At 44.1% G+C, this 27,933-nt stretch overlaps 1 protein-coding gene across 2 annotated transcripts in view; it reads right to left on the bottom strand.

The window, feature by feature from the left end:
- dnah9 (dynein, axonemal, heavy chain 9) overlaps nucleotides 1–27,933 on the bottom strand; it is a gene marked incomplete at both ends in the record, with an annotated part of 175,720 nt that overhangs the window by 8,902 nt on the left and 138,885 nt on the right. For both annotated transcript variants that reach the window (XM_080460910.1, XM_080460909.1), the window contains 7 exons: nucleotides 1,704–1,874; nucleotides 6,320–6,511; nucleotides 6,662–6,853; nucleotides 12,068–12,295; nucleotides 21,403–21,530; nucleotides 23,321–23,469; nucleotides 24,388–24,581. In XM_080460910.1, the coding sequence (XP_080317036.1) occupies nucleotides 1,704–1,874; nucleotides 6,320–6,511; nucleotides 6,662–6,853; nucleotides 12,068–12,295; nucleotides 21,403–21,530; nucleotides 23,321–23,469; nucleotides 24,388–24,581 (1,254 nt within the window). The remainder of the gene's footprint in view (nucleotides 1–1,703; nucleotides 1,875–6,319; nucleotides 6,512–6,661; nucleotides 6,854–12,067; nucleotides 12,296–21,402; nucleotides 21,531–23,320; nucleotides 23,470–24,387; nucleotides 24,582–27,933) is intronic.

Here is a 27,933-nt window from a genome sequence, read left to right on the forward strand (position 1 = left end):
GCGAACCAACACTTTGGTGCATCGCTGGTGTTGTTTTGAATCTGGGACATCTGTGAAATGTCTCACTCTCCCAGTGAAGAAGACAGCAGACTTTAAGCTCCACCTTGGGAGCCGTCTTACAAAAAGTTGTGTTTTCAGTGGCCCCGAGCATTGTTGTCGCGTGACGATACGGTGGCCCAGAAGGCGCCAACGCCACAATGCAACAGCTTTTGCATTTGTGTTGTGGCTTTTTACTGTTGTGTTGTGGCATCTGTCCTTCTGTGCCACCGTATACACAAACCCCCAAAAACACAATGGAAGTTTTGCGTTTCACTTGGAAACGATGTGTAAATGGGCCCGAAATGATCCGATCATAAAAATTGACTCTACTAAAAAAGCAAACTGACTTTTGCATTACTTTAATGAAGAGATACCCTGAATGAGCAGCACGAGCCCCCTTTTTTTCTTTTCAAAACAGTCAAAAAGACGTCATCAGAAAGAAAAAGAAAAAGACGCTCAGGATTTGATTCAGACGCTTCGGTGGAGAGCTGAAACAGCCGAACTGTCACTGTGTGTAATCATATCGTAGTTTAACCTTGGAGCGTCGGGGCGGAAGCGGAGTCGAGCTGTACATACGTGTAGATATAAGCACTGTCGATCCCCAGTTGTGACAACGTGGCCTTCGGATGTAGAATGCCTGACAAAGTGGCGATGTGAGGGGAGCAGTTTGAGTCTAACCAAGCAAATGAATCCAATGAAAAGTGATGGATCGTTCCCCAGCCATGAGACGTGTTGTCAAGACTTCCTGCTCGAGTTTCCTTCTGTATGAACTCCTGAGGCAGCTCAAATTAAAAGCTGTCTGTGTTTTTTTTTTTCTCAGTAAAAAGAAATAAAACTGAATCTGATCCTGAAACATTAAAACACACACACACACACACCATTTGATTGAAATCAGTTCAAGCCTTTCCATGAGTGCTCGCGTCGCATCGATCCCACATGTTTAACTCAGGCAGGAAAAAAAAGGGGGGAAAAAAGGCACGTTGGCGCTGAAATTATTAGACTATTACTCACTTGATGAATCAACAGAAAATTGCAACTTCCAGGATTTTGTGTTCCTGATGAATGAGTGCAAGCTGTGTTTCATGCAAGACTGTAAAAGAATTGCTGGGTGCCGAGTTCTCTGATCACGATCATCAGCTCCTTGTCTTTGGGTTTTGGGTTCATTAAACTGATACTAAACACATTTTTAGCACTTTAATCGTTACATCCTGCACATCACGCTTGGTTTAAATTGTAAACGGTCCAAAATTTCTCTGAAGAAGAAACTGATTCTAACTGACACGCCCTCGATAGCAGTTCCCCCGACCAGCGGTGTATTCCAGTGATCTTTTCCTTTTTTACTGGTTTAAACTGGTTTAAAAGCTCAAATCATTTTTACAGATTTGACTCTTTTGTGGTTGTTTTTTCAGTAAGTTTCGCCATTTGCTGTGTTGTATATTTGTATATCGGCCATTTTATTATCTATTTGGTGTTTTGATGTTCCAAATGGGTACAATAAAACATATCAAGCTAAATCTGGATCTGAGGGCCCTCAGCACTCCACATCTTATTTACAAATATAGTCCATTTTGACTCAAAAGCAACAATCCAAAAGAAGAGCAGCTCAGCCAATCACAGATCTGTTTCTCGCTCCTCATTCACCTTTTAATGGCCATCATCTTTACCTTCTCCTCTCGAGTTGCCCCGCCTCCCTCGCCGCCTCCTCCATCCCGGGGCTGCATCTCCAGCACCGTGCGGAAAAGCGTCTCTGAGGTTTGCGTGAGGAAGCCGATCTCAGCGTTTGGGTGAAGGCCGTACAGGTACGGCGACTCAGCAGGCAGGGTGTCGTCAATGTACTGGAGAGGGAGACCGTATGTCAGTGTGCTGCTTAAAACTTGTAAAACTGAATATTTCAACCCAATCTCTCGAGAAAAGATCAGGCCATCTAGACAAAGACCCAGCTCTCCAAATCACAGAGTGAAATTTGCTGTCAGTCGGTAACGTCAAAGGAAAAAATGACATATTCTAATCAGGTGGCTATAATGTGTCTTTACTTTTGATCAGACTATAAACCAAATGTCTTATTTAACCGATGTAGAAAATAGCCTTGATTGACTGGTTACAGAGAACCTCCTGCTCATTAGTTCAAGTCTCACCATTTGGCCAGATTTGGCTCGAGACCGACAATCAACACTCATCAGTCAAGCCACTGACAGCTGAAGGGACTTGCAGTGATCATCTCACCTCAATAGCACCTGTCAGGGTGTGGGACAGAGGCAGCAAGTGAACAGTGACTTATTGAGGTGGTTGGAAGCAAGACAAATGAGGAGTTGTAAGGTACTGGGCGATTCCGAGCGCCGTTTGGACGACTGGGTCGTGGATTGTAGGGGAATCTTGACTCCCAATGGTTGTAAACTGGTTGGAAAATGGTTGGAGTTTGAAAAAAATGTGGCGTTTCCTCAAATTTACACGGGGAAGGAGTGCCTTTAAAAAATTCCATTTTGGGAGCAATTTTCAAAAAGTTGGGTTTTCAGTGGCTTTGAGCGCCATTGCATTTAAACAGACACCCAAAACGCAACAAAAGTTTTGGGTTTTCACTTGATAAAGTGGTATAAACGGGACAAGAGAAGTCTGCATCCGATGTTTTTGTACCTGAAAAGACAGGGTGCCTTTCCAAGTCTTGTGGAGTTCATGGCTTGATGGGCGAGCAACACTTTGGCACCAACAATATCGACATATTGTTATGGCCGACTGAAGTCCATACTACTTTTATTTCTCATTTGAAGTTGGTCTCAAGGTTCAGGATCATCTCGAGGAACAGTTTCTGAGAAAGGTGTTCATCTCCACGTTTATGAACAGACATTTCAACATCAACCTTGATTCATTCCAATTAATGACGCACAAAACGGCCCCACTAATTACTTCCTGAATTAAAAGCTGCGTCTTCATTCCGCGCCATCATTCAGGTGTTTCTTCTCAAGTTCTGCTGACAAAGGACAAGAATGGAAGTGCATAAATGACGAGATGTTCCCTGGGTGAGATTCAAACACTCTGGATCAATTGACAGACTGCTAATGACCAGAACTCGAGAGAAGGAAATGTGGCATTTTCCATCTGCTGGTCCATAATGAATATCAATATGCTTTTAAGTTAGTGCAGATGAAAGTGGAAGCTCAATTGGGAAAGGCTGCTTTTTGTGGGGCACTTACATTAAATAAGAAAGTTCTTCTAATCATAATGTTCTGATGAAAGTTCTGATAGAAAATATACTGGCCTTTAATACAGAAACACTTTGTAGTCGGCTTGTTTGATCTGCTCAGTACTTTTGGGCCAACTTTCAGTGATTGCTCACACGCCCGTATATTGTTGAAAGAGAGAGGGAAAAAACTGCTGAGTCACTGTGTTCCTTCCACTGCCGCTTCTCCTCCAAAACACCGTGCAAGTTTGCTCCAGATGGTTGTAGTGGCCTAACAGAACCCCAGGGACCCCGCAGGTCTTTAAAAGCTCCCGCCTCTATAGCCAAATCTCAACAGCTTGGCCCCTCGGCCTGGCTCCGCCATGATGGGCCAACCGAAAAAAGAAAAACACCAAGATTCTTCCCACCAGAGTCACTGCGACAGGCTGGGGGGGTATCGAGGAACCTGGACTGCAGGAAAATTTAACACACTCCAAACCCCTCCTCCTGCTCTGGGGAACTCACTGACGATAGTATGTGTGTGTGTGGGGGGGTTGCTGGCTGATGACTATTACTCACATAAATGTTGGCCGGCGGTGTTGTCAGCTTCTCAGAAGAGGCACTAGTGAGGCTGATTCCCGCAGTCACGGAGCGAGTTAATAGAAATCCAAATTGAGTTGACCACTCTATGCTTGGCCTCGCTTTTTAATTCATTTCGCGAGATGTGAAACGTCTGCACACGAAGCGACCTCGGAGCTGATTACGGCCCGTCAGCCAAGGTTTTGCGATAAATCGCGGGGTGGATTGAGGTGAAGCGGCACCCCGATAATGCCTGCAGCTGTCACGAGCCGGATCCGAGAAGCTCTGAAAGCTAAAAGTCTGGCGTCGTCCCATTCATGTCAACATTATTCATGGTGATCACACAGGAGATGGGCTGCTGTTCAGCACACAGTGTGTTTATTCCGAACATTTGGAATGGCGGCTCAGCAAGAACCTCCCTGGGTTTGATCTCAGTCTGGTCGCACCAGGGGAGTGGGAAAGCAAAATTTATGGATTTGGGCATTCTGGATGTGTGCTGACGTAGTGATTTAGCTGGGTTTCCTGGGGCGATCAAGAGATTTATGTCCATACTGAAGCTTTCGCACATTTGCAGGGTGTAGCAGGCCCTTCATGCAGGAGAGCATAGATTGAGGGCGTAGAGTTTGGAGCGGTGAGTGTGTGAAAGTACACACCGGCGGGAAAAAAAGGAGAGAGGCACGGAAAGCGACGCCGCTTTTGCAGAATCATCCAATATTTATGTTAATCAATGCAAATTGGGTAAAAACAGAAAAGCGAAGTGCCGTTGAGCTTTCAAGTTCATTTTCTTGACTGTGGAAACACAGTATTAATTTGCAAAAGTGTTATTAACTCTTGCTTTCGAGAATTTCCTCTGTGTTACTCTCCAATAAAAGGGCGCTAGTCCACTGTGCAGCACTGACAGGGTCAAGATCGAAATGTCCTTTAAAAAAAAAAAAACTAATTATGTCCTTTATTAAAGTGACGTTTCAAGTGAAAACACATCGTTTTTGTTCCAGACAAGTTTTACATTTCCGCGGCAACATTTTTGAAAGCTCTGAAAACAATGTAGCTAACATGTTGCAACGCGACTTGGTTCGTGTGCAGACGTTTACTGCGAATGGAGGACAGTGAGTCAGCAGCTTTATGGCTCTTTAGAGTCTGTAGAGACATGAAATACAATGTGGAGACAACCATGAAGCAATGTGATAAAAGAAAATGAGTCAAGTCTTTTTTTTTTTTTTTTGGACACAGTATTCTCAGAAAAAGACAAAGGAGAATTGAAGTGTCCTGACATGTGATCACCAAAACCTGACTGGTTAATAATTGAACCTATGTGAGCATCAGAGGCAGAATGAGATGAAGATAAAGGAATGGGGAAAAGTGGGTTTGATGACACAGACAGCCGGAGACTGTGAAGTGCCATGCTTCTCAACACCAGAGCCGATGAATTAGAGAAGAACAGCACATTATGAACGTTGCCAATGAGCAAGTTTAGGCAATAAAGACAGCTAATGACAGAGGAAACCCTGGAGGGACAGAAAGAAATGAAATTCCACTGAAAATCTGGACATTCTGGCTGCAGACGTCTTGCAATCAGTGAAGAAAGTGAAAACGATGGATCGGTGACCTGATTGACACATAAATTAAAAAAACAAAAACACCACACCAAGAAAGACAAGTTTCTCGATTGTAACTCAGACTCCTACTTCAACATTACTGTAAATCTGTGGGCTTACATTAAAATACATGATAGAGGACATCTGCAGGGCTGCCGGCGCTCTTTAAGATTTTACGCTCAGTCCCATGTTCACCAATGGCGGTGGAGCTGCCAAAGCAAGCTGTTCACCGACCAATGAGAGCAGCTGCCCCAATAACACTTCTGGTCAAAAAAAAAAAATTACATTTGACTGAGACTTTTGTAGTTCCAGAGCAGCTCTAACTTGGGGCTGAGGACCGACTCAACAGATTGCACTGATTGCGACATTTTTCCTTTTTAAGAAAACTGATTGTCCTTTACTTGCAGGCCTTCTGTAAACTTCACAACGGAACAAGATGTGTGATTTGCACATGGCTGTCAGCGCCGCAGAACAATTTATCCATTGAATATTTGCGGCGCGAGTGTGTGTGTGCGCGAGTATTTCTAGTCTCAGACTCTTGTTGTGACTCTGAAGTTTGGCCATTTGGCAGTCTCGCATCATAGTTGAACTTCCAGGAGAAGTTATTCCACCCACAGAGCAGCTCCACCTCACAGAAATATTTATATAACTCAAAGTACAATCTGTTATGTCCCAGGGACCCATATGGGAAGAGCTTTATTGTTATTGATTTAGCATTAAATTGAACCAGTCCACAGTGCACATGGGGAATAATGAAGGTGAAAACTTTTTAATTATAGCATTTCTATTGTAGTCCCATTAGACGACTGTTCGTTTACCGGGCACCATGCGAAGACGCCCCCATGAGGACCCCTAGAGGGATGTAGTCTTGTGTTCTTCTTGTTTTGTGACCTGTAATTGAGTTATCTTTTTTGTTCTTTTGCCACTTCAACTGACTTAATGCAAAGCCCACCTGGTGGTAGCCGTTGTAGTCCGTGTTTCCAGGCAGGGGGAAGCCGGGCGCCAGATACAGCTCCCCCTCCATCATCTCGGGCTTGATGAACTCCTCCAGGTAGGTCCGACACAGGCGGCGGTCCCAGTCGTCGGTGATGTGACCCCCGTACATTATTTCGCCGAACAGGTAGCGCAGGTCGTCGTACGGCACCTAGGAGATTACAGAGCGAGGGGGGTGTTGCGTTGCCAGACGGTGGAGTTGGGCCCGGGTCACACGTGTTAAGGTTTCCAATTAAGGTAACAAACCGGGGGCTTTGTAATCCGTTGAAGGGGAACAAAAGGGACAAAAGGGAAGCAATACCTTCGGATTGGCCTCCAGGTAGTTGTAGAGGACGTTGATGGAGATGGTGAGGTCTCCCGTGTTAAAGGGGTACGATCTGTTCCAGCCCTGAGGTCCGAACTTCCTCCGCTCGGCCACCACGGCGTGGAAATAACACAAGGAGAAGAGGATGCTTTTAAACTCGTTCTCCCTTGCACACATTTCCAGCGTGTCCTAGAGAGAGAGGAACAGAAAGTGTGCGACACAAAATTGGATAAAAAAAGTTTTACTTGTAAATAGAGACACAATAAATGATGTACCTCTCATTTACACCTTTGATTGAACTCCATATGGCGCAAAGAAAACTAGTTATTATCTCTATTGTATTAATCCACCTTTGCCGAATAATAGACAGATATAGATTATTTTTCCTCGCCTTAACATGTTGTCATGCAGAACGCATTTTGGAGTTATGTTGGGATATGTGCAGAACGCAGTTCGACTTTATCTCGCTCAAAATAACCAAACCAACAGGGTCTGGATGGCAGCATAAGCATGTAGCTGCAAAACTATGAGGAGATGGTCCCTCTCCTGAAATTCCAAGTTCCCAACAAGAGTTTCACGTTTAGATTTATATGATCACAGAACCCAATTCTACTTCTCTCCATCCTAAATGAGATCCGTCTCAGAAAGGACATCAAAATGTCGGCATCTCAATCACGTCTGCTTTCCACTCTGCATGGATGGCTTTCTGTCTCCCATCTGTCTATGAAGTGATGGACTGTCCACAGCTGATGGTTTTCAGCAGCGTTCCCAGATGGCTCTTTTAGAGGTGTTAATAACCAAATGTGCTCAAAAATGCTCACAGACAATGATTCCAGGTTTGCTGACGACGGGTTTTCGTAAATGTAATTAAAAAATGGATTTAAGAAATTCTGTCAGTGTTCACAGACAATGGATTCCAGAAACGAGAGCAGTCAGTGGTTTATGGAAGTTCTCGCAGACGCAGTTTTCATAAGCGTTCCCAGGCTGAGGTGCTCATTGACAATGGTTTTCAGAAGTGTTCAAGGATAGCAATTTTTAGAAGTGTGAACCGACAGTGGTGTGCAGGAGATTTACTAAACTCATTTTCACAGTTGCAAACAGACAATGGCTGTTATCAGACAGTGGTTTTGGGGAAAGCTGAGATGTGATTTGCAGAAGTTTTGAGAGATGCTAGTTTCATAAATGCTACAAGACACTAGTGTTCACAGACAATGTTTTTCAGATGTATTCCTGTTTAAAGAAGTAATTCTTGATGTAATGCTGCTTGAGGATCTTGACAATCTAAAATAGCTTCCTCGCACAATTATTGACATTTATGCTCTGTGTCATGTGACACTTTAATGAGAGGAATATATTTGACCACAGAAGTATTATAAATGTGACGTGAGGTTTTTTTATGCTGCCGTCCTCTACAGACATGCTCCTAACTTGGGCTTGTGAGAAACTCAGTCCTGAAGTGCGTGGCTGCTCTTATAAGCACGACCACGTCAGCGCGTTGCAGGTAAGAAGCAGTGGCAGGTGGCCCCGGTGATACGTATTATTTTGGCGGGTCCCCAGCGGTGCGTCACGCTAACGGACAGACAATGAGATGACTAGATGGCAATAGACCGGGAGATGAGATTCCTTTTTAATTGTCACAACTTGTCAGGTGCTTTTGGGCTCCGACCGTTGCGCGAGCTCATTATTCCCGACAGGCGAATTAAAGAAAAAAAAAAAATAAATCTCTCTATATATATTTATATATAGACGTATACAGTAATGTGATTTCATGAGGGAGAGACAGTTAAATAAGCACAGCAGTAATTCTTATGGAAATGGGAGGGCTCTGTTCTCTTTATTCCATGGAATGTCGTGGTGAGTGTTGTAGTGAAGCACCCCCCCCCCCCCCCCCACCCGCTCACTGCAGAGCCCGGGGGAGCTGACTCCGTCACACACACAAACCAAACACACACACAGTCAGTGAGGTTTAGTTAATATTCTGCACGCTGCTCCCCTGCTCAACACAGCTGAAAGAGAAGTCGAGCCTCACTGTTTATGACCCGTGGACTGGAGGAAAAGCGACATGCAGTCGGGTATTCGGACCCGCGTGCACGCAAACACACACGTATGACGTCTGCGTCCGTGACCAATGAGGATTAAATAGATGGGAGATTTGACATCTTATGAGATTGGTTTTAAAAGGAGGTGGCTAGCCAATCCATTCACAAACAAATGTTAGATAATTTAAGAAATTAATATAATGTTAGCAGACATTAGGGAGTGTTGGTAATGTTGGTGTGCTGGAGCATCTCTCCTTCGTGTATTTGCTAATGAGTCCACCTGGTTGGAACGCAGGCTTTAATACAGAATGATTCTGTAAATAATGAAAACTGTCATCAGAAGAAACCTTTGGGTTCGCGATTGAAGCATTAAAAATAGTATTAAAACAGAATTTATTCAGTATCCAAGGTGTTTCTCTACTTATTTTTGATCATCATACACTCAGATATACCTTATTGGGTCACCATTTCTCTAAAAATGCACAAAATGGATGACGAAGTTAACATTTTCTCCATTACTTCATGTAAATCAAAGTTTTTATGATACACCTTTAAACACATTCATTCAGCATTTACCACCAATCCCATTTTTTTCCCCTATTTCTCTTCACAAACAAGGGAACCTGTACTTTTTAGAAAGGAATCAAAATCATCCCACGTGCATTGAATTGAGCATTTTTGAGGATGTTTTTCTTTTTTTTTAATTGTAGTCATGTGACCTCGGAGAATTTTTAAAAGCAATGTATATAATATTTGATTACATTTAGGTTATCTTGAAAATGAGTACATTTTCATGAAGTTTCATTTGATTCCTATTAGTAGGCTGAATGTTTGGAAATTCTCCACCTCTGACTCTGGTGCTGCAAGTTTTTCCTTTCCGCCGTCTTCTCTGCTTGTTCGTGTGGAATTGTTGGTTTTTCTCTGTAAAAGTGCCTTGAAATGACTTTGTCATATTTTGGTGCAATAGAAATACAATAAATTGAATTGAAATTCATTGTAGCCAGGTAACAATTGTTGCGTGGCTAAATTCTCAGTTCAGTAGAAATCGAGTAAACTGAGTATCTATCAAAGTAGTTAGCGAAGCTATGTGCCAATTTATGTCCCTTTGGTGTATGGCATTGAAGTCAAAAAACATCCAATTCATTTCTAAGTATTACATTTCAATCGAATGGATTCCAGCCTTCTTTTCTTTAAAACTCAGCCAGACTCTTTCTGAGAAAGCCTTTGGACTCTGACCTCTGATGAAGAAAAACATTGAGGTGAAGCCAAACGCATGTGGACGAAACCTGCTGATTCTAAAAAGACTCTTAAGAAGGTTTTCTTCAGTCCTTAACTCCCTACACTCTCAACTATAAATACTGCTAACGCCATGAGGCAGTTGCTTGCTTATTCTCTCAATGCAGTACTTTTCCTAAGACTTAAACCTAGAAAGTCCCACAAAGAGTCTTACTAAGTTTAGAAAACAGGTGAGCAGTTTATTTCACGGTTTTATTGGAGAGCCGGCTCAGCCAAGCTGCAGCGGGGGCTCTTTCAGCCCACTAGGACTCCATCTTGCAGTGTCTTCCGTGAAAGCAAATAGCTGTAAGCATCTGCCGGTGGAAAGATCAAGAGGGAAGAGACTGTCATTTCTGCGGCTTAATTCCGGCTTAAGCTCCGCGGGTGGGCTATTACAGAGAGTTAGCCTAGCATTGATTAGCTTTCACTGAGCACACACGAGTGGAATATTCCCCAGACCGTCACCTCAGCGGACCTCCTCCGGGGCGCTGCAGAAGGGCTCCGAGCACGTCTCGCACTTATCAGGCAGATAGACATCAGCAAAGTAAGAATGGTGGAAATGGACCAGGAAGGTAATGGCGTGGGAGAAGATGCATTGGCAGCAAAGCGGCGAGGTAATGGCGAGGCTTGGATAGAGAAAGAGAGCTGATAAGGTAAAAGGGGGAAGGCATCAGAGAGGCCGACTGTAAGCGCTCCCAACGCGGGGGCTGGCTGCATGATATTGTCTGTCCGTCCTTCGATTGCAAACACAAACAGCAGAAAATTGATTTTGGTGCGATTTCAGCCCCTCGTGTAACACCGCCGCCTCCCCTCGGGAGGGAAGCGCACAAACTTCCGACGTTGGCTCGCGCGCGTCCTTCAGCGGTCGGAGGCAATTCCAGGGTCGGCGAGAGGGGACTCCACCATCTGTCAGCCGCAATAGTTTAGCAAATTGGTAACATGATGAGAAATCTGGCGCGTGTCCGATAAGCTGTCAATCAGACCGGATGGGGGGAAAAAGAAGAGCTTTGAGTTGGAAGTAGCACGTTTTGGAAAGATGAGAGGTCGCGCAGAAAGGTCAACTGAGCTTTTAAAGCCAAACTGCCTCTCAGACCTTCACAGTGACCTGAACCTTCCACTGAAACATCAACGATGACGCGTAAATGAAATACTCAAAGCTCAATAACGATTTCAAGAGAGAAGAAACTAATTAAATGTAAAACATAATGTAGAGGACAACTATTCATTAAAGATTAGGAAAACTTCAAAGGTGCAGTAAATAATATTAAAGTAATTCATCTTTTGTGCGTTAGGTGACAGTAGTGAGTTTTTTGCAGTTATTTAAAAAACTTTTTGGCAGCATTAGCAAAATCTAATTCCTGCTAAAAAAAACAACATCAGAGGAAATGATTGTAAATCAGGACTGGTATTTCCATTTATTATGTTAATTTTTTTAAATCAATGGAGATAGAGCAAGAGTGTTTTGAAGACGTTGCGCTTTATCCCGTTTCCATGGAGGTGGAGCGTTTCCCAAAAGTTGCGTTTAACACTGGGAGCTGTGTTCAAAAAGTTGTATTTTCAGTGGCTCCATTTACTGTTCCAAAACACAGCAAAAGTGTGCGTTTTCTCTTGAAAACCTTGTGTCAAAGTGGACTCATAAAAGAAAAACTATATCAAACTTAGATGAAATACTAATTAGTACGAGGGCTGGACAATATCAGGTGCACATTTGATTTGCAATACTGAGTATTGTGGTAATGATTTGCAATAAATACAAACCTCTTCTGAAATGATTGTCTTTTGTAATCAATCAATTACATTTGGTCACAACAGTTGTTCATCAATGAACCAGCTGTCATTTATCCCTGTGTTGTTGTCTCCACACCATCACCAGTAACGACTTTAGACCAATGTCCAGCATAACTGTATAGCCTAAGACTAATAACTACCCACGAATGATCAGTTTCTTGTGCATTTGATTCTAAATCCCAGGTGCATTCGCAAGAAGTCCTTCACTATAAAGACCTGGTTGTTGTCATGCCTGTCCTTGTTGAATGAACTGCTCACTAATATACTGGACCCACCAGTCGTTCTGCTGAAGTTTTGTTACCTGGTTGAAGTTGTCCAGGGCCTTGTGCAGGTTGGCGTGCATGCCGGTGGGCGGCTCGTTGGTGATCTTGATGGAGTTCTCCAGGATGCCCTGGGGGATGATGTGGCCCTCGCGGGTGGATGACGGCTCGGCGCTGACGAACACCCGGAAGTTCTCGTGGCTGCCCTCGGCGTGCTGCTCCAGCAGCTTCTCCAGCGTGCCCAGCCAGCGAGCCACCAGGTGGATGTTCTTCGGGGTGCAGAGAGAGAGAGAGAGCCTCAATCATGTGTCTGGCCTGTGCCGTTGAAACTGGATTAAAGTTAGCAGTCTAGATCAAAGACAATCAATCCCCAAAAGACAGAACAAAAGCAATGCAGCCATCAGAAGGATGCTGACGCCACAACAACAAAAGACTTTGATAAATGGAGGGCATCGGTAGACTGCTCTGGCATTGAGAGTCACGACTCTTCAGGGAGCTCATTGCCCAAAATGATGTGGAAAAGAAGCTGCAGGAAAGTGCAACAAATAATACACATTTGCTGTATAAATATTGAGAGACGGAGAGCCGGACTGAGCTTTTGTATGCATTGCAATGCAGTTCGTGACATCCACTCATAATGAGACCTGATGCAGTCCAAGCCAAAACCTCAGAGGATAGAAATCAATCGGTACGAGGCACTGTGCTTAACATTTGATGGTGAGGTTAAGTTCATATGCGACACTGATGCTGGTCTTTTTTCTTTTTTTTTTTATACTGATCAATGTTTCTCCAACATAAATCTTGGATCCAGGTGAAGCTAAAGTGTTTGGGGTCAGCATGTTGATATAGTCCGTACCAACAAACTATCCGATTTCTTCTAGACTATTCATGTTACATTCAGTATTGTAAACATTGGATGAGGGTGAAGCTGATATCTGGTTCCAGAAACCTAATATCCAATGCTCTTTCCACCCAACCAGACTTTTCTACATCCTTTATCAAACTTCCATTCAAATCAACTCCGGATGCAGATGAAACTGTCTCTGGGTCACAAACGCAATATGCTAAGCATCCGTTGCCCGCCTTTAATCAGACTAACTACGGATGCAGGTGAAACTGATGTTTCTTGTTGCAGTCTGAACCGCAGCAACTTCCACTGAGAAGCTCGAAAAATCAATGCTACATTCAACATTCACAAGTATGTAACGATAAATATGAAGGAGAGACCGCTGTGTGCCAGACTCCTGTGGTAACGTTGCCAAGCAGATAACTCGTCTCGAACCAGCAATAACAGGGTTAATGATGGAAGGCAAAGGAGAGGGCAAGTTGTTCGGCAAAATTAATTTCCCCCTGTGAGGCTGGAGCACCTAATCGCACTCAGATAATGTTGTTTTCCCTCTGAATGTCTGTGAAAGTGTGGGCTTTAATGGATAACACATAATAGCTTAATAAGGTACTTGATGCCAGAATTGTTGGTATAATTCATTTTTTGCAACAACAATGAGCAAAAAAGGGGCAATTAAAACATTGCACGTTCCTCTCTCTCTCTCTCTCTCTCATTCTCTCTCTCTTCACCGTGACTTTGATGTGGCACAAAATTAAATGGTACACAGTGCGGGTTGCTGAGGTTAAGTTCTCCGGCGGTGGAGGTGTTCGTGCCAGCGGAGGCGGTAACCTCGGTCTCGACTTTTCTGCACGCTCATCTCGGGCGCTACGGGCGACCAAGCTGACTTGTATTATCACGCAGGCATGGGTGAGCTCAATTTTCCACCTCGGCCGTCCTTACAGGACACTTACAGGATATCCAGTGAATGATAAGAAGTCAAGCAAGGCAGTCGCCTCGCTACATCCCATGCAGCGCTGCCCATTCCTGAAATCTAATTACAGCACTAATAACTCCCGTCATTAATTCATAAGCCTCTTTACTTTCTCATTTCCCTTTGCTCTCTGTATTTAATCTTCCTTATGATGGCTGAAGTTAGCCCTCTTTCCTTCCAAACGGCGGGACACGATGGAGAGCAAAACGCCACTTTATTTTCTGGACGGAGCGAGTCATTCAAAGAGAAAAAGAGAAGAGGAGGGAAAGTTTTATGCCCAGGCAGGGGAGACATTCTGGGAGCTGCGAGAGGACGGATAAGTTAGTTTGCCTCTCGATGCCTCCGAGAATAATGAACGGTTTACAAATTAAAAGCCTTAAATTCCAGTGCCTTTTCATCAAGCCTCGGCACAAACTCTTTTCCTCATGGCATGTAAATGGTTTCGCAATAAGGAGAGCCAAGAGAAGAAAGTGAGAGACCGCCTCGGAACTTGTCACTGTAATGAAACCATTCATCCTCTGGCTGCAGGAAGGAGGAGGAGGAGGAAGGAAGAGACAGACCGACAGACAAACAAACAAGACAGAGTAGCAGCAGCTACTTTATGGCTTTTTAATTAACTTTCAGGTGCGACATTTTTTTCCGTTTCCCCCGGCGTCTTCATGATAAGGGCCTCCAAGCCCCCGCGATCACCGCGCTGATACTACATCAAAGACTCTCCTATTTACATAATAATATAAAAGTTGAATCTAAAACCCATTAGAAGACACCACGGGCACAGGCTTTGATGCACTGCTATCGAATGGGACCCGGGGGAAATCGAAACGCGTCATTCGAACGGCGCAAACGTGCAGTGAACAGAGACGCGGAGCAGGTATGCCGGGCGTGCAGTCGCCCTTGAAGGAACGAACACGTGCCACACGGCTTTGGTCGTAGAGCGGCCATCGAGGGGGACGGTGCTGCTGGGGGAGGCCATTCGCGACGCAGGAAGTATGTCACAACTGGTTTTGAAGAAAACCAAAACCAAATTATTTGTTTTTAGGCAGTGAAGATTGAAATTTATCAATCTGGTGGAAGAAATGATAGGAAAAGCTGTATTTTCCACATCTGGACCAAATTTAAAAAAACATTTTACTGGGTTTGAATTTGTCCAAATCTCCACCTCTGAGTCTGGTTCTGCAGGTTTCATAATGTTAAAAGAGTGTTGTTTTTTTTTTTTTTATTTCAAGCAACTCCTATACTTGCTCATGTATAGCAAGACTGAGTTTGTGATCTACTATCCTTAATTGTGATATCAGCCTCTTGATTGTTGGATGAACTGTGTTGAGCATTTACATATCTCATGGTAATAGCTCCACCATGTACATGAAGTAGTTCCTGCAACCTACTAATACGTTATGTACAATGTACACAGTATAATCATTTTTAAGTGCGCGTTAACAAAAAAACAATGTTTAATCAACACGACTGCGTCGATTGACGCATCACTAGTGGAGAACAAGAGAAAGGGAAGAAGACCATGGAACCATCCATGGGCGCTAATAGGATGCGAGAGACATGACTGAAAAACACCGACTATAAACTCACTCGTGTGGTGAATGGCTTTTTGCAGACTTTTACTTTTAATGTTCACTCCATATCTGGAAGGTATTTAAATTTTATGTCAAGAGAGCTTTAACTTTAAGTTAAAAAAAACAAAAAAAAAACACTGTGAAGAGAAGTTGGAGTTAGTTGAATGATAAATATAAAGATAAATCAAGGAAAGCATTATTTTTTTTTATTGCTGGTGTACATTCATTTGAGTTGTGTTGACGAAAGTTGGCTAAAATCAGGATGCAGGTCGTGATGAAACCAGAAGGGGCGATGTTTCACAGATGGCTTCTCTGAAACATTTAATAACAGTACAATAGCTCCATCAGAGTTTTTAGCCAGACACAATACACAAGTACATCTCAATTTTGGTTTTGGGCTGGCGCAGGTGAAGTTAATTATAAAAGGTTTTGGCCAATGTGCCTTACGTTTGACACTCCTGCATTAAACCATCCTATTCATCATAGTTAATATACAGTTGTGGCAGTTGCTGAGGAGCTGATGGAGGCCAAAGGCCTTGCTTTTAGTGGCATCCTGTCGAGATTTGAACTCGCAAACCCCTTGATTTGACTCTGGATTTAACAGAGCAGAATGCAATCATGGGTTCAATCTAGCAGAATAGAGTGCAGCTATCAGTTAAAAAGAGCAAATCAGACTGTTACTGCAAGTAGGATTTCAAGGTTAAGATGGCCTTTATAAGCTGAGCTAGTGAGGAGTGCTTCGGTAAACTGAAGAGAGCAGCAGTGTGAACAGTCCGTGACCCGGGTGTGAGGAGTCCTTCGGGATGTTTGTGCTCTGCTCAGGTAATGATACGATGAAAAGTCCTCTAATGAGGGACGATGATGATTTTCTCATCAGAGTGGATCACTCACTGCGGAGACTTTCTTTTCTGCCACAGTGAAAGCCTGCATGCATACCACAAAGTCATGCAGTATGTAAGGATGCGGTGTTTGACGAAGCGTTTCCAGGGTTGAAGCTTAAACTGTGGCAAAAATCTTCCAACAGGCAAGTCCAATTAAAAAAAGTGCTATTAAAATATATTTAGAAAAAAACTCAAACAAAACCATCCGTGATTTGGTATGCCATGTAACCACTGCAGGAGAGGAGCAGGAAAGATGAAGCAAACAGGTCTGCCGGGTATCCCAGGATCTGACAGTTGTTCACGCACTGGACAGGCGATTTCCGACTGTGAAAGCATGTGGAGCACTTCTGAAGCTTTAAAGGGAATGAAATTCAAATAATGGGTTCAAAAGATCGGCATCACTTTCTTTACATGCAAATATCAAAGGAACAAGCCTGTGTACATAAAACATGAGCAGGGAAGGTAACAATTCCTGACTGGAAAACCAAACCATGTGCCGGTAACAATGAAAAGGTTCCAATGTCTACATGGTCGTAGAGTCTGTTGCGCTAGTATTTTTCTTTCACACCTATTTGGAATTTGTTAAGGCGACAGTTTCTCTTACACTTCGGAGAAGGTGAATATGGCCAGATGGGTAATTCATAGTGAAATCAATACACAAATCGTGACTCAGCATCATGGACTTGATTCAGATTTTACACGAGTAAAGTCAAAGCACCAAAGAACCAAGCATTTTCTCACGTTTCGGAAACATGGGGGCTTTAAAAATGGAGCGATTACTTTTGATCTGTTCAGAAGAGACGCTAGATTGTTGATTCTACTGGATATTTAATTTTAAGAATCCATATAGTCCAAAGTCCAGTCTTGTATAACACAAAAGAGGAACTACCATGGTCCTGAATTCTTTTGTTAATGTTTCCCAGTGTGTTTATCAAACATTTGCCTCCTTCATGGTTACTTGGGTTCTGTTGTTTCATGTCCTTCTTCATTTTGAATGGATGTCTACTCTTTTTCTATTCAAATCTACAAAGTATGATTCCAGTTCATCACCCACTCAAAATAATTTGCTGCAACAAACAAAATTCCTACCCCGTTGAAAGTAGCAGTTAATGTCAAAAACAGATTTATCGTTAACGGAGTCAAGTGAAAACGGCTGACCATGAAGTGAGGGTGAAACCCAACCGGTTCATCCTTTAATTTGTGCCAGATTTAATGAATGTCCCCAAAGGTATTCCTCAGATTTAAATAAAGATAGGTTACATCGCATAATCATAATTACCTTCAAACCAGACCGCGTACAGTAAAGTCAAGATGTGAAATCAGCAAGAAAGAGAGTTAAGAGGGATTCACCAGAGTGATTTAATGGAATTCAAAGGTAAGTTACCGCAGATGCGATGTGATCTTATGTTACTGTACAGATTAGTTCACTGCTCTTGTTGCAACTTTGATTCTTCATGAACAGCCTCCTCAAGTCGAACTATATAACTGTGCAAAAAATAACTACAGAAACAAAGGATCAATTTCTACACATAATTTTCTCTGTGTGGAATCTAGATGTTACAGTTGGGAATAATACTTCTGCAACCAGCAGCTCGTTACATTTTGCAACTCGATTGTAAAGAGGAGAAAATGTCACTTTCAATGAGTCATTCCTCCGCTGCCGGATCATTTACGTCACATTCATTACTTAAGCAGAGCCCTGGTATTGATATTCTCAGTGCAGCTGAAATTTTTCAGTTTATTCTTCGCCGTTCCTGCAGGTTAAGTAGGGTCACCTCGCATAAATACTTGAAATGGAACTTGTCGTACTCTCGAAGGAGATTTTCATCTCTGAACCCCCGAAGCTACAAAAGACCATCGCAGTCTTTAGGCGTTTTTTTACTTCTTCTTTCAGCAGGTAAAGTGAAGACAAGACCTTGAAGAATCAGGTCAAATCGTCTCTCTGAGCGACTCCTGCTGCCACCAGCTCCAAGTGACAGAGTCAAGAAAGTTAAGGCGACCTCAGTCTAGTTTGTCTTGCTGGTGTTGGACACGGCCTGATGGACACAATCTCTCTCACAAGTTCAGGAGGATAATTCATTGATCCCAGGTTTGGGTGACAAGATGGTGCATGCATACGGCAGCTATTCAGCGGTGTTGTTATGACCCTGGATGAAACACCAGCCTTCAGCATACCAAGAGCTTATTCTCGACTCTCCCTGCTTATCTGCAATGTCTACTTTTTGAACAATAAATTCTTTGTCTTGGTGGCCTTGTTTTGTTTTTATTCTAAGGAATGTCTGTCCACCCAAAGGTCACTGATCACTGGTCTTGCATCTAGATTTAGATTCATTTGATCTTGTCTCACCATGGTACTGAAACTAACAAAGACAAATATTATGTTAATTTGATCTTCCTGTATTCTTTCTTGTATTTTTGGACTTCTGCATGTTTTTGGATTACCCGTTTAGATCTCGCCTTGGATCCCTTCACCTTAGTTGTTAAATAAACTCTTAACTGAAAACTGCTTTTGGGTTCCTTGACAAGCGGTTTGTTAGGTCTTTGCCAACAGATGTTGGGAAGAAGGTTATGAATGTGTCCGCATGTATTTATTTATTGGTTTGTATGTTTGTATTTTACCAACCTTCTGCAAAAGTTATCCACCCGGATTGCTTGAAATCTTCAGGCATGATTTGTCACCATCCAAGAACCAATCAATTAGGTTTTGGAATCTATTTGGGTAACAGCTTTTGAATAAATCCCCCAAAACTGAAAAAAAAAAAAAGTCCCATACAAAGCGTACGGGATAGAGGGACCTCATCATGTAGATCAAATGAGATCAGCGTCTCCTTTGCAGGTCTGCAATGAACCGTCAGTTCCTCGGGAGAGGAGGGAGTGTTCATCAGGGCTGCAGCACTGAAGCTGCTGCTCGCCGCCTGCTAGCACACTGCTAACTCCGCTTCGGAGCTCGTGGCTAATATCCCGGTTCGGCAAGTATCCAGAAACACCGGTTTGAGCGCTTTGACTCGGGTAGTGATTTATCTGTGAGCCCCCGCTCTGTGTTTCACACGGTGATGTTGCTACCTGACAGGCTCGTTATCATCGATTGAGCTAATGGCTAACATGCTCGTGATGTTAACTCGGTTCCGCAGAGAAAGCTCAAGTTTCTCTCAAGGTCCACGAGTCATCAACATGCTGTAATGGTGAAGATACACGCTCTACCAAGGGCCCATTTTAGTTCGTGATAAGTTGATCGTCTCAACATTCTTCATGTGTACTGGCGGTACTGTATCTGTAAGCTCCCAGGAGAAAGGCCTAATGAGATTACCAAAAGACTGCTCTGTGATCCATATCCAATGTAGAACATAAATGAGCTTCACACACTTGTCACATTTCACATTTAGGGTTAGATGCTAAGATGCACAGAAAGTTAGAGGACATCTAAATACACTTTTGCCGGCACTTCTTCATGCCTGGACTGGAATGAGGAGGCCTCCATGGTAAACGCGTCAAGAGTCTGTCGGGTTTAGGCAACTCGATTCCAGCTGCCCGCCCGCCTGCCTCGCCGACTTGGGATCTTCAACTCTAATCTGCCAGATTGATTGCCTCTCCATCTCTCCTTCTCCTCCTTCCCCAATAGGGCGCTTCAAAGTTTCTCCATCTCTGTCTCCCAGGCCCGCATCCGAGCGAGAGGCTGCCGTTGTGCGGTATAATTACCCGTCAGCAAAGGGGAACCTCGTCATTGACCCGCCCCCTGCAGCTGATGGGAGCCGGTCCCGGAGAGCGGAGAGAGACAGTGAAAGGTGGGCTGCCTGACTAGACGGGGTGGGGGGGGGTGGAAAGGTAGGAGGACGACAAAGACGAGAAGGTCGAGTATGGAGGAAAGAGAGGGAGGGAGAGAGGGAGAGACAGCAGGTGGGAGGAGGTGATGGTTTGAGAAGAGGAGCAGATGCGGTGGAGAGAAATGACGAGAGCAAAGTGTGAGAATCACCACCGAGAGGGTGGGAAGAAAGAAGACGAGAAGATGAAGAGGGCGAAAGAGATGAGAATATGACCCCCCCCCCCTTCCCTTCTGCTTCCCTCTCCCTCCCGGCCAGTGCCACGGGGGTGGCTCTCGGCGGGAAGACAAACAGACAGTCGATGATAAAGCGAGTGGGAGGTTTGTTGCCAAGGGGACAAGGCCTTTTTAAGCTTATCGATCGGGATTCTTATGCAAAAGTAATTAAACAACTGCTTGTCTGTGCTATACTGAGTCTGGAGAGGAGAGTGATGCTGCCTCAACCTTCCTCTTCCCTTCGTTTTTATTTTTATTTTTTTCTTCCCTTAATTCCTACCAGCTGTGTGAATTAAAAGAAAAGGGTGTCCCAGAGTGCCTGGGCTGCGGTTCATATCTGTCGATACTTCCCCATTAGAATTCCGCCAAGGTTTCCACTTAAAATGCAAAAAGCCAGCCATGCCCTCCAGATAAGAGGAGAACAGACACCGCGGCTGTAGATATTGTACTGTATAATGCCGCGGCCCTTTCTGCTGCTAGGAAATTTCCACGGAAAATTAAATTCGCCTCTCTGCGCAGACAAACCTGGGAGGAAAAGCAAACATCCCACTGAGTGTGCCGTGTTAAAAAAGAGAGAAAAAAGAAACAACAATGTGATGATACGCACTCATTCCCGACACGTACTGATAAAGGAAATGCCACCAAACATCACTCAGGGATAGAAAATCCTTGACACGCGTGAACCCTGCGTTCATTTTGCAAAGTGTGTTTTAGATACGAGCGCGTGCCTCCGCCTTTCGTGTGCCTGCAGGACTGCACAGAACACTTTGTACTGCAGACACATTTTTTTTTCTTTCTCCCTTTTCTTTTTTACAGCTCTGCACCCTGTGCGTGCGGTGGACGGGGTGTACCACGTAGGACAATGCAGTGTTTCAACTGTCGAATTCAAGTATCATTTTATCCATTTCGTGTCAGCGTTCAAATACCCAGCGCTATAATTGGATCCATCCAACGTGGTCGTTGGATCGCTCTCATGAAAACAAATTAGGTGATGTGTGGGCTCGCTGTGAATGCTGAGTGCGAGCACTTCTGTGCAACGCGCTTTTATGTGTGCGCACGCGGCGTTCAAAGGTTTACCTGCAGTATGACCCAATGGCCGTTCTTGGCTGCCAGATCGATGGCTTGCTCGGCTACGACCTCTTGTCCTTGACCCAGCGAAACATTGTGTAAGTTCTTGTTGTCGAATGTGAAGCCCAGCTTCTTCCCTGGAAGGAAAAAAGGTAATTCAAGATGTACCTGGAAACTCATTTCTCTGTTGACTAAACACACATTTTAATGAAGAAGCCCACTCAAAGCAGTCTAAAGTTAGCACAACTTATAGTTTTCAGAACATTTTGCCTGAATATATGATGTGTATTTAGAACTTAATCACAGTTTCTAGCAGCTATGTTGGATTTTAAATGCTGCATAAGAAGAGCTGTGTGCAGTACTGGAGATTAGTATTTATTATATATAGCACCATTTATTCAGGGTCAACATATTCTAATAACTTCCTGAAGACTTTAAAAGTCAGATTTTAAGGGATCATCTTAATCAGAAGCTTTTACCATACTGCGAGGGTTTCCTCCTGTTAAAAAAAGGTTTTTCCTTTCCACTGTCTCCTCTACTCGCTCCTGTGAAATTGTTGGTTTTTCTCTTTAAAGGTGCCTTGAAATGACTGTGTTGTAGTTGGTGCAACAGAAATAAAATTTAAATGGATGATGATCAATGAAAACCAAGTAGTTCAAACATGCTAAATCACTTTCCAGGTTTGAGAACTTCTGCAGCACCCTTTATTCATTTTCTATTCAAATTAGCAGGCAGACGATGACTCAGCCTTTCTTGCCCACCTTGAGTCAAGATTCACTGAAACGGTGCTATTATTTCAGTGCCTGTCATTAAAAGTCCGACCTGAACCCTGGAAGAAAAAGCGAGGCTTTGGCTTCGGGGATATTAGTCCCCCGCAGAGCATACAAAATCACATCATCTATCTAATGAAAATCTAATTGAAGCCTAATACCAATGAGAAACCCAATAGTCACAGCTCTAATGGAAAAGCACTTCTTTCTCGCTCAGGGTGCTGCTGCTCATCAGCATTGTGCTCTTTCTACACCAGCGACTTTTCACTTTCAGGCTTTGATGTGGCCGGCTACTTAGAGTGAGGGTGTTGATAATCAATAATCCAGTAGGAGTGCTCGTCTCTTATCATATTAGGGAAGGATGGTGGATTTCACACGGGGTCCGAGCTCCGGATCTGGCTGATTTAACCACCTGCTGGCTCCCGTGAAAGCATCGAGAGGCATCTCAAATATTCACAAGCGATCAAAATAATTCACGCTATGAATTAATTTGGCTTCACAATGGAATAAATAACAAGAAGGAAAAACTGCAGTGATGAGTTACTGAAATGCACGAATGCCGATGCTCTCGTGTGGCGGTCAGACTGGGAAATCTTTCTGTTTCAGTAAACCGACGTGAATATTTCATGGAGCCGACTTCAAACTGACTGAATTATTTGGCAGCAGATTCTGAAGCTGTGATGGCGCCCCGTTCCATGTCAGAACAAAAGCTTCCCACTTTTTGGCAGGTTTCTGGTGCCAGTCAGCCACATTATTCAAACAGGGAGTGTAGAGTAACTCTGAAAGCGATGACATTTACTTTCTTCTGGCCCTAATACACCAGCGGTGCCATCTCATATATTTGTGACCTTTAGTGTAATCCCCTTCAATCTGGCCGGAGCCTGTTGTGTCGCTGGCAGCGATGGCTGATATCGTGGCACCGACGGGCAAATGTGTTGGTATTACTGCGAGTCCGACTAGAAATGCCGAGCATGAGGAATCACAGAGGGAATCCTGCCTGCAGGTACTGCCTGTTTTGGCGTCAATGAGATTTGACACACACACTGAACCAAAATGAGTCGGCTGACATACACTTGGCTTCATGCCATGAAAGAAAAGCCCAGAAAGTGTTGGGTTTTTACAACTTATCAAAGACAAAAACAAGCTGGAGACTTTACCGTGCTTCTCCACATCTTTCAAAGGGTCAACTCCGGGGGAGAGGATGAAGAACATGGGCGTGGCCGGACCCGACTCTTCAAAGGAAACGGCGAAGTCCAGTGATCTGCCAATCACGTACTTGCTCCCCAGTTTCTCCTCGACAAAGTCTCTGCGTGGAGGAACATGACTCAGTCCTTCTCATTATTATCTCTGACCGGCAAGCTGAATAATTCCAACGGTCTGCGGTACAGTGCCTTAGACAGACAGCTGCTTAAAAACCACTGTATTAACGGCAGTCACGACTGTGCTGTCAGCGCCACTGTGGAATAAATCCTTTGGTCTTTCAAACATCACCGCTCGCTTAATTCCACTCCGGCCGTGTCCTGCAGGCTCAGAGAGAGACGTTAACATATTCTATATATTTCACATATATTCAAGGTTTTAATGAAGCTGGTGGTCAGTTATTAGTTTTCTGTATAAGCAAGAATGTGTATGACTGGATTCAATGAATACTTAATATAAGGTGATATAACGAGATCTTCTAAAATAATCCACCGATTTATTTCTGTGCAGCCAGTCTTCAAACATCAGCGACAAATAAAAACAAAAGTCCCACATTTGTGTGACTAATGATGCACAATGAATTCACTGATGTCACTTTTTTATTGGACAAGTACAAGCACTAATCTTTAGCTACTTGCCAATAACGAGTACTCATTAAATTCCATTACAATTAGAAATAAACAGCCTCGGCATCGACGCCAACATACACACCCTTCAATAAACTAGCTGGTTTAGCTTTTTCTCCTCCTATTAAAGTAGGGATAGACTTGGTAACGCTAGCGTTAGCTTGACTAGCGGAGCCACGGCTACCTCCTGCTCTCTGTATTTGAGAAATGCATTAGTTTGAACCAAATTAAAACATTCTATGCTTTTCTAATAATGTATTTAGTAGAAGAAATGGGAATTTGGTACACCTTAGCACTGAAGATTGTAACACCAGAGCTAACTGCCATTAGCTACGTCGCAGCACCAGAATGGAACACCTTGACCTCCATCAACATTGGATCCGTTCTCCGTCTCTCACCTGACGGCGTACGTCATGCGGTCGGGTCTCAGCGCTCTCATCATGCACAGCCTCTGCAGCGAGGTCTTGCTCTTCCACTCCTGCGGGAACTTTTCCTTTTCGGGACACTCGCACTCGGCGAACTTCTTCCAGCGTTTTGCCGAGCCCTCGATGTCCCGGTCCAGGTTGCGGAACTCGTCCATGTTGCACAGAGACTGAGTGGAGGAGAGAAAAGCTACTGAGTTTCTTCTCCCTGTGATCAGCGATGCACATGAAAGTCCACTTTGGAAACATTTCACAAAACGCAGCAAAAGAGCTAACTTTGTTTGCAAAAGTTGGACGGCGGTGAGTGGATTGGAGATAAAACAGAGAGGAGAGCTTATCTTTCCTCTTGCCTATACAAATAATATTTATTCAAACGGAAACGCTGAGTAAACACGATCCCTTTCATAACGGGACGGGGGGTAGGGAGGGACCAAATATGCCTCCGCTGCAGAACTAGCGGGGGCTTCATTGTGGCGCCCCAGCTGACAGACACCTTATCTCATCTGCGGAGAGCAGCAGTGTCACGCAGTGCAGGTATACACTCCGTGACAGCTGCACACACACGTGCAGGGTGTATGCGCTCCCGTGGACTGAATAAGCGATGAGGAAGGTGCTGAAATCCTCCCACTATAGACGCACTGAATACAAAGTGTCAAATCCTCATGTGATTCCAGCAAAATCTGCATCTCTCTCTCTCTCTCTCTCTCTCTCTCTCTCTCTCTCTCTCTCTCTCTCTCTCTCTCTCTCTCTCTCTCTCTCTCTCTCTCTCTCTCTCTCTCTCTCTCTCTCTCTCTCTCTCTCTCTCTCTCTCTCTCTCTCTCTCTCTCTCTCTCTCTCTCTCTCTCTCTCTCTCTCTCTCTCTCTCTCTCTCTCTCTCTCTCTCTCTCTCTCTCTCTCTCTCTCTCTAGCCCCTCGCCACCGGTCGTGAGGTGGCACGGCGCAGTGAGGCTCGGCGCGGTAAGGCTCGGCAGTGAAGCAGCGCAGTCCATCCTTCTCCGACTCGCTTTGTCTAATTACCGCGGGCAGTTGGCAAACCTCTCAGCCGGTGGTGAGGGGGGAGAACACATGGGGTCTCCAGGGACTCCAGCACCGGGGGAGGGGGGGGGGGGGGCAATCAGAGTATCTTATCCCACTTTAAAGCTTTCCAACTGATTGCGTTTCCAACTGCGATAAAGAAAAAATCAAGTGACAGGATTTGATGAGCGGGGGCCTTAAACATCCACAGTGGGTTGATGCAGTCGAGGGGCCGAGCGGCCGTCTTCAGACCCTCAGAGAGGTTAGGGTTAAGTTAATATTGTCGGCAGCTCAGGTTGAAAAATTCATGAGTGTGAGAGGCTAAAAAAGCATGGCGCCGCGAGGGTTCGGTTTGCTGCTAAGCTGATTTGACAAGAGCAGGAACCTCTGCCGCCTGACGTCCACAGGGCCGAGGCGCCAGACGGCGGTTATTTACAGGACCTCCCATTATTAGGGCCGTCCTCATTTTCTGTCACAGATACATCACCAGAGTGCTGTGGTCACATTAAACAATAATAAAAATTTAAAAAATCATGGAATGGTAAAGCTGCCAGTGAAGAGAACAACGATGCTGGTGTGAAATTACAGAATGTTGCATACCGGAGGCCTCATGCAATTCCTGATATGATCATCTGGTTCTGGGTCGAATGTGAAATTACAGATTTCTTTATAAGGTCACCTAATCCAAGCCAAGCACATAGCAGGCAAAACTGCAGGGAAGAAGATAAATTGAGGCTGGTGTCAAACCACGCACAATGCTGTGCAGCTAATTCTCATTTCCTCATACGGTCACCGACTCCTCCAATCAGCAAAATAATGAGCCTGGAGTCAAATTACCCAGATTGTTCGAGAACGTTACATGTTTTTTTTTCAAAGTAAAGTAGATAGTGAGGTTGGTATCAAATTCCAAGCACGCAATCCAATGTGTCTAAGCACAGCTGCTAACAAGTTCGCATAAGCTGATCCTGGAATTCTCCAGAAGACAAATACTCCAGGTGGACAAATAAACCAGCAAGGCATTGATGCAGGTGTCAAATTACACACAATTGGGATTGCCTCCTCCTGGCAAAGTACAGTATATACTAGACAGAATAGATGCCAATTGAAAAGAAACAACAAAAAATGAAAAAAACAACAACAAAAAACAGGCAAAGTAGAAGTAAAAAACAAGCTAAAAACATGCAGGACGGGGACCCTCGAGGACCGAGGTTGAACACCTCTGAATTACACAGTATTCCTTAAATGGTCACTTGATCTCTGCAAAGCACACTAGGCAAAATGTAAGCGGAAAAAAAAGACAGTTTTGTCAACATGGCCTTCTGTTTCAAACATAATATGGATTAAAAGCGTCAAAAATAAATACCATAAATAAATCAAAAACGGATGAGGCAGATGTCAAATTACAATTGATCAATGCTGTATCTCAGCAGTCCATACACTGCTATCCCAATTCAATTCAGGGAGAATAATGTCGACTCATCATATATTTTTGTTCCAGGCGGAGAAGCAACATTGAAAGACAATGATGCTGGCACCAAATTACAAGTCGTAACTTGCATGTTCTGGTTCAGTATTGAGCGCTGGTGTCAAATAACAAATAAGGTCATCGTTACAGGCAACAAACACATCTAGCAATGCAACAACTTAAAAAGACATTGAGCTTGGTGTCAAATTACAAACAACCATTCTTCGCAGGTCAGCAACATTGAAATGAATTCTTCTAATACCCTTTCAAAGAGAAGCGCCCTTAAAAGTTCACATGTTTCAGACAGAGTGTGACCGGCGGGCTATATAAAAAGCCACTCTAACTGAGCGCCAGAATATTAAAAGAAAAGCCTTAAATGAGCATAACAGTTCCAGCTTAGGTGAAAGTGTGAGTCTGCAGTGTGAGTTTGCTGGACTGCGCCGCAGCCACAAAGCAGAGTGTGGCCCTGGAGAATCACATCCTGGGTAAAACACAACCGCACACTTCAATTATGCTGCCGACTCTCTAAGTGCGTTTTCACTTTAGCGTAGTGTTTTCTCACGGAGACTGGGCTGCACAAATTGCATCATGGGAAGCAATTCCACTCAGTGTGTAAAGTCGCTACAGGCTGAAAGAAAGTGGTGGTGGTGGTGGTGGGGGTGGGGGTGGGGGTGGGGGTGGGGGTTGCAGTTATCGGTCATGGCTCTCATACATGGCAGGCTCGAGGAAAACACAGCGGTCGATTCGTTTCTCAACATCTTTTTTCAGATTTTAACATCGAGAGGCACCTAAGGCGGGATACTAAAGATGAGACTGATCAATTTAATACAACTCGCGCATCTTTTCAGTCCGTCTATACGAGTTCCAAGAAGAGAGCTCTGTGGTAATGAAAGAACATTTCATTTTGATGAATGAAATGTTCTACGTGGGATTGCAGCCTCGCACAGATAGAAGCATCAGAGTTTTCTTTGGCAGGGAAGTCGCTTCCATCGACAGTCAGGCCGGCGTTTCAGCAAGCGAGCTCCCGGAATGAAATATCAACT

This window comes from Lipophrys pholis (genome assembly GCF_963383615.2).
Source record: "Lipophrys pholis genome assembly, chromosome: 1".
NCBI lineage: Eukaryota > Metazoa > Chordata > Actinopteri > Blenniiformes > Blenniidae > Lipophrys > Lipophrys pholis.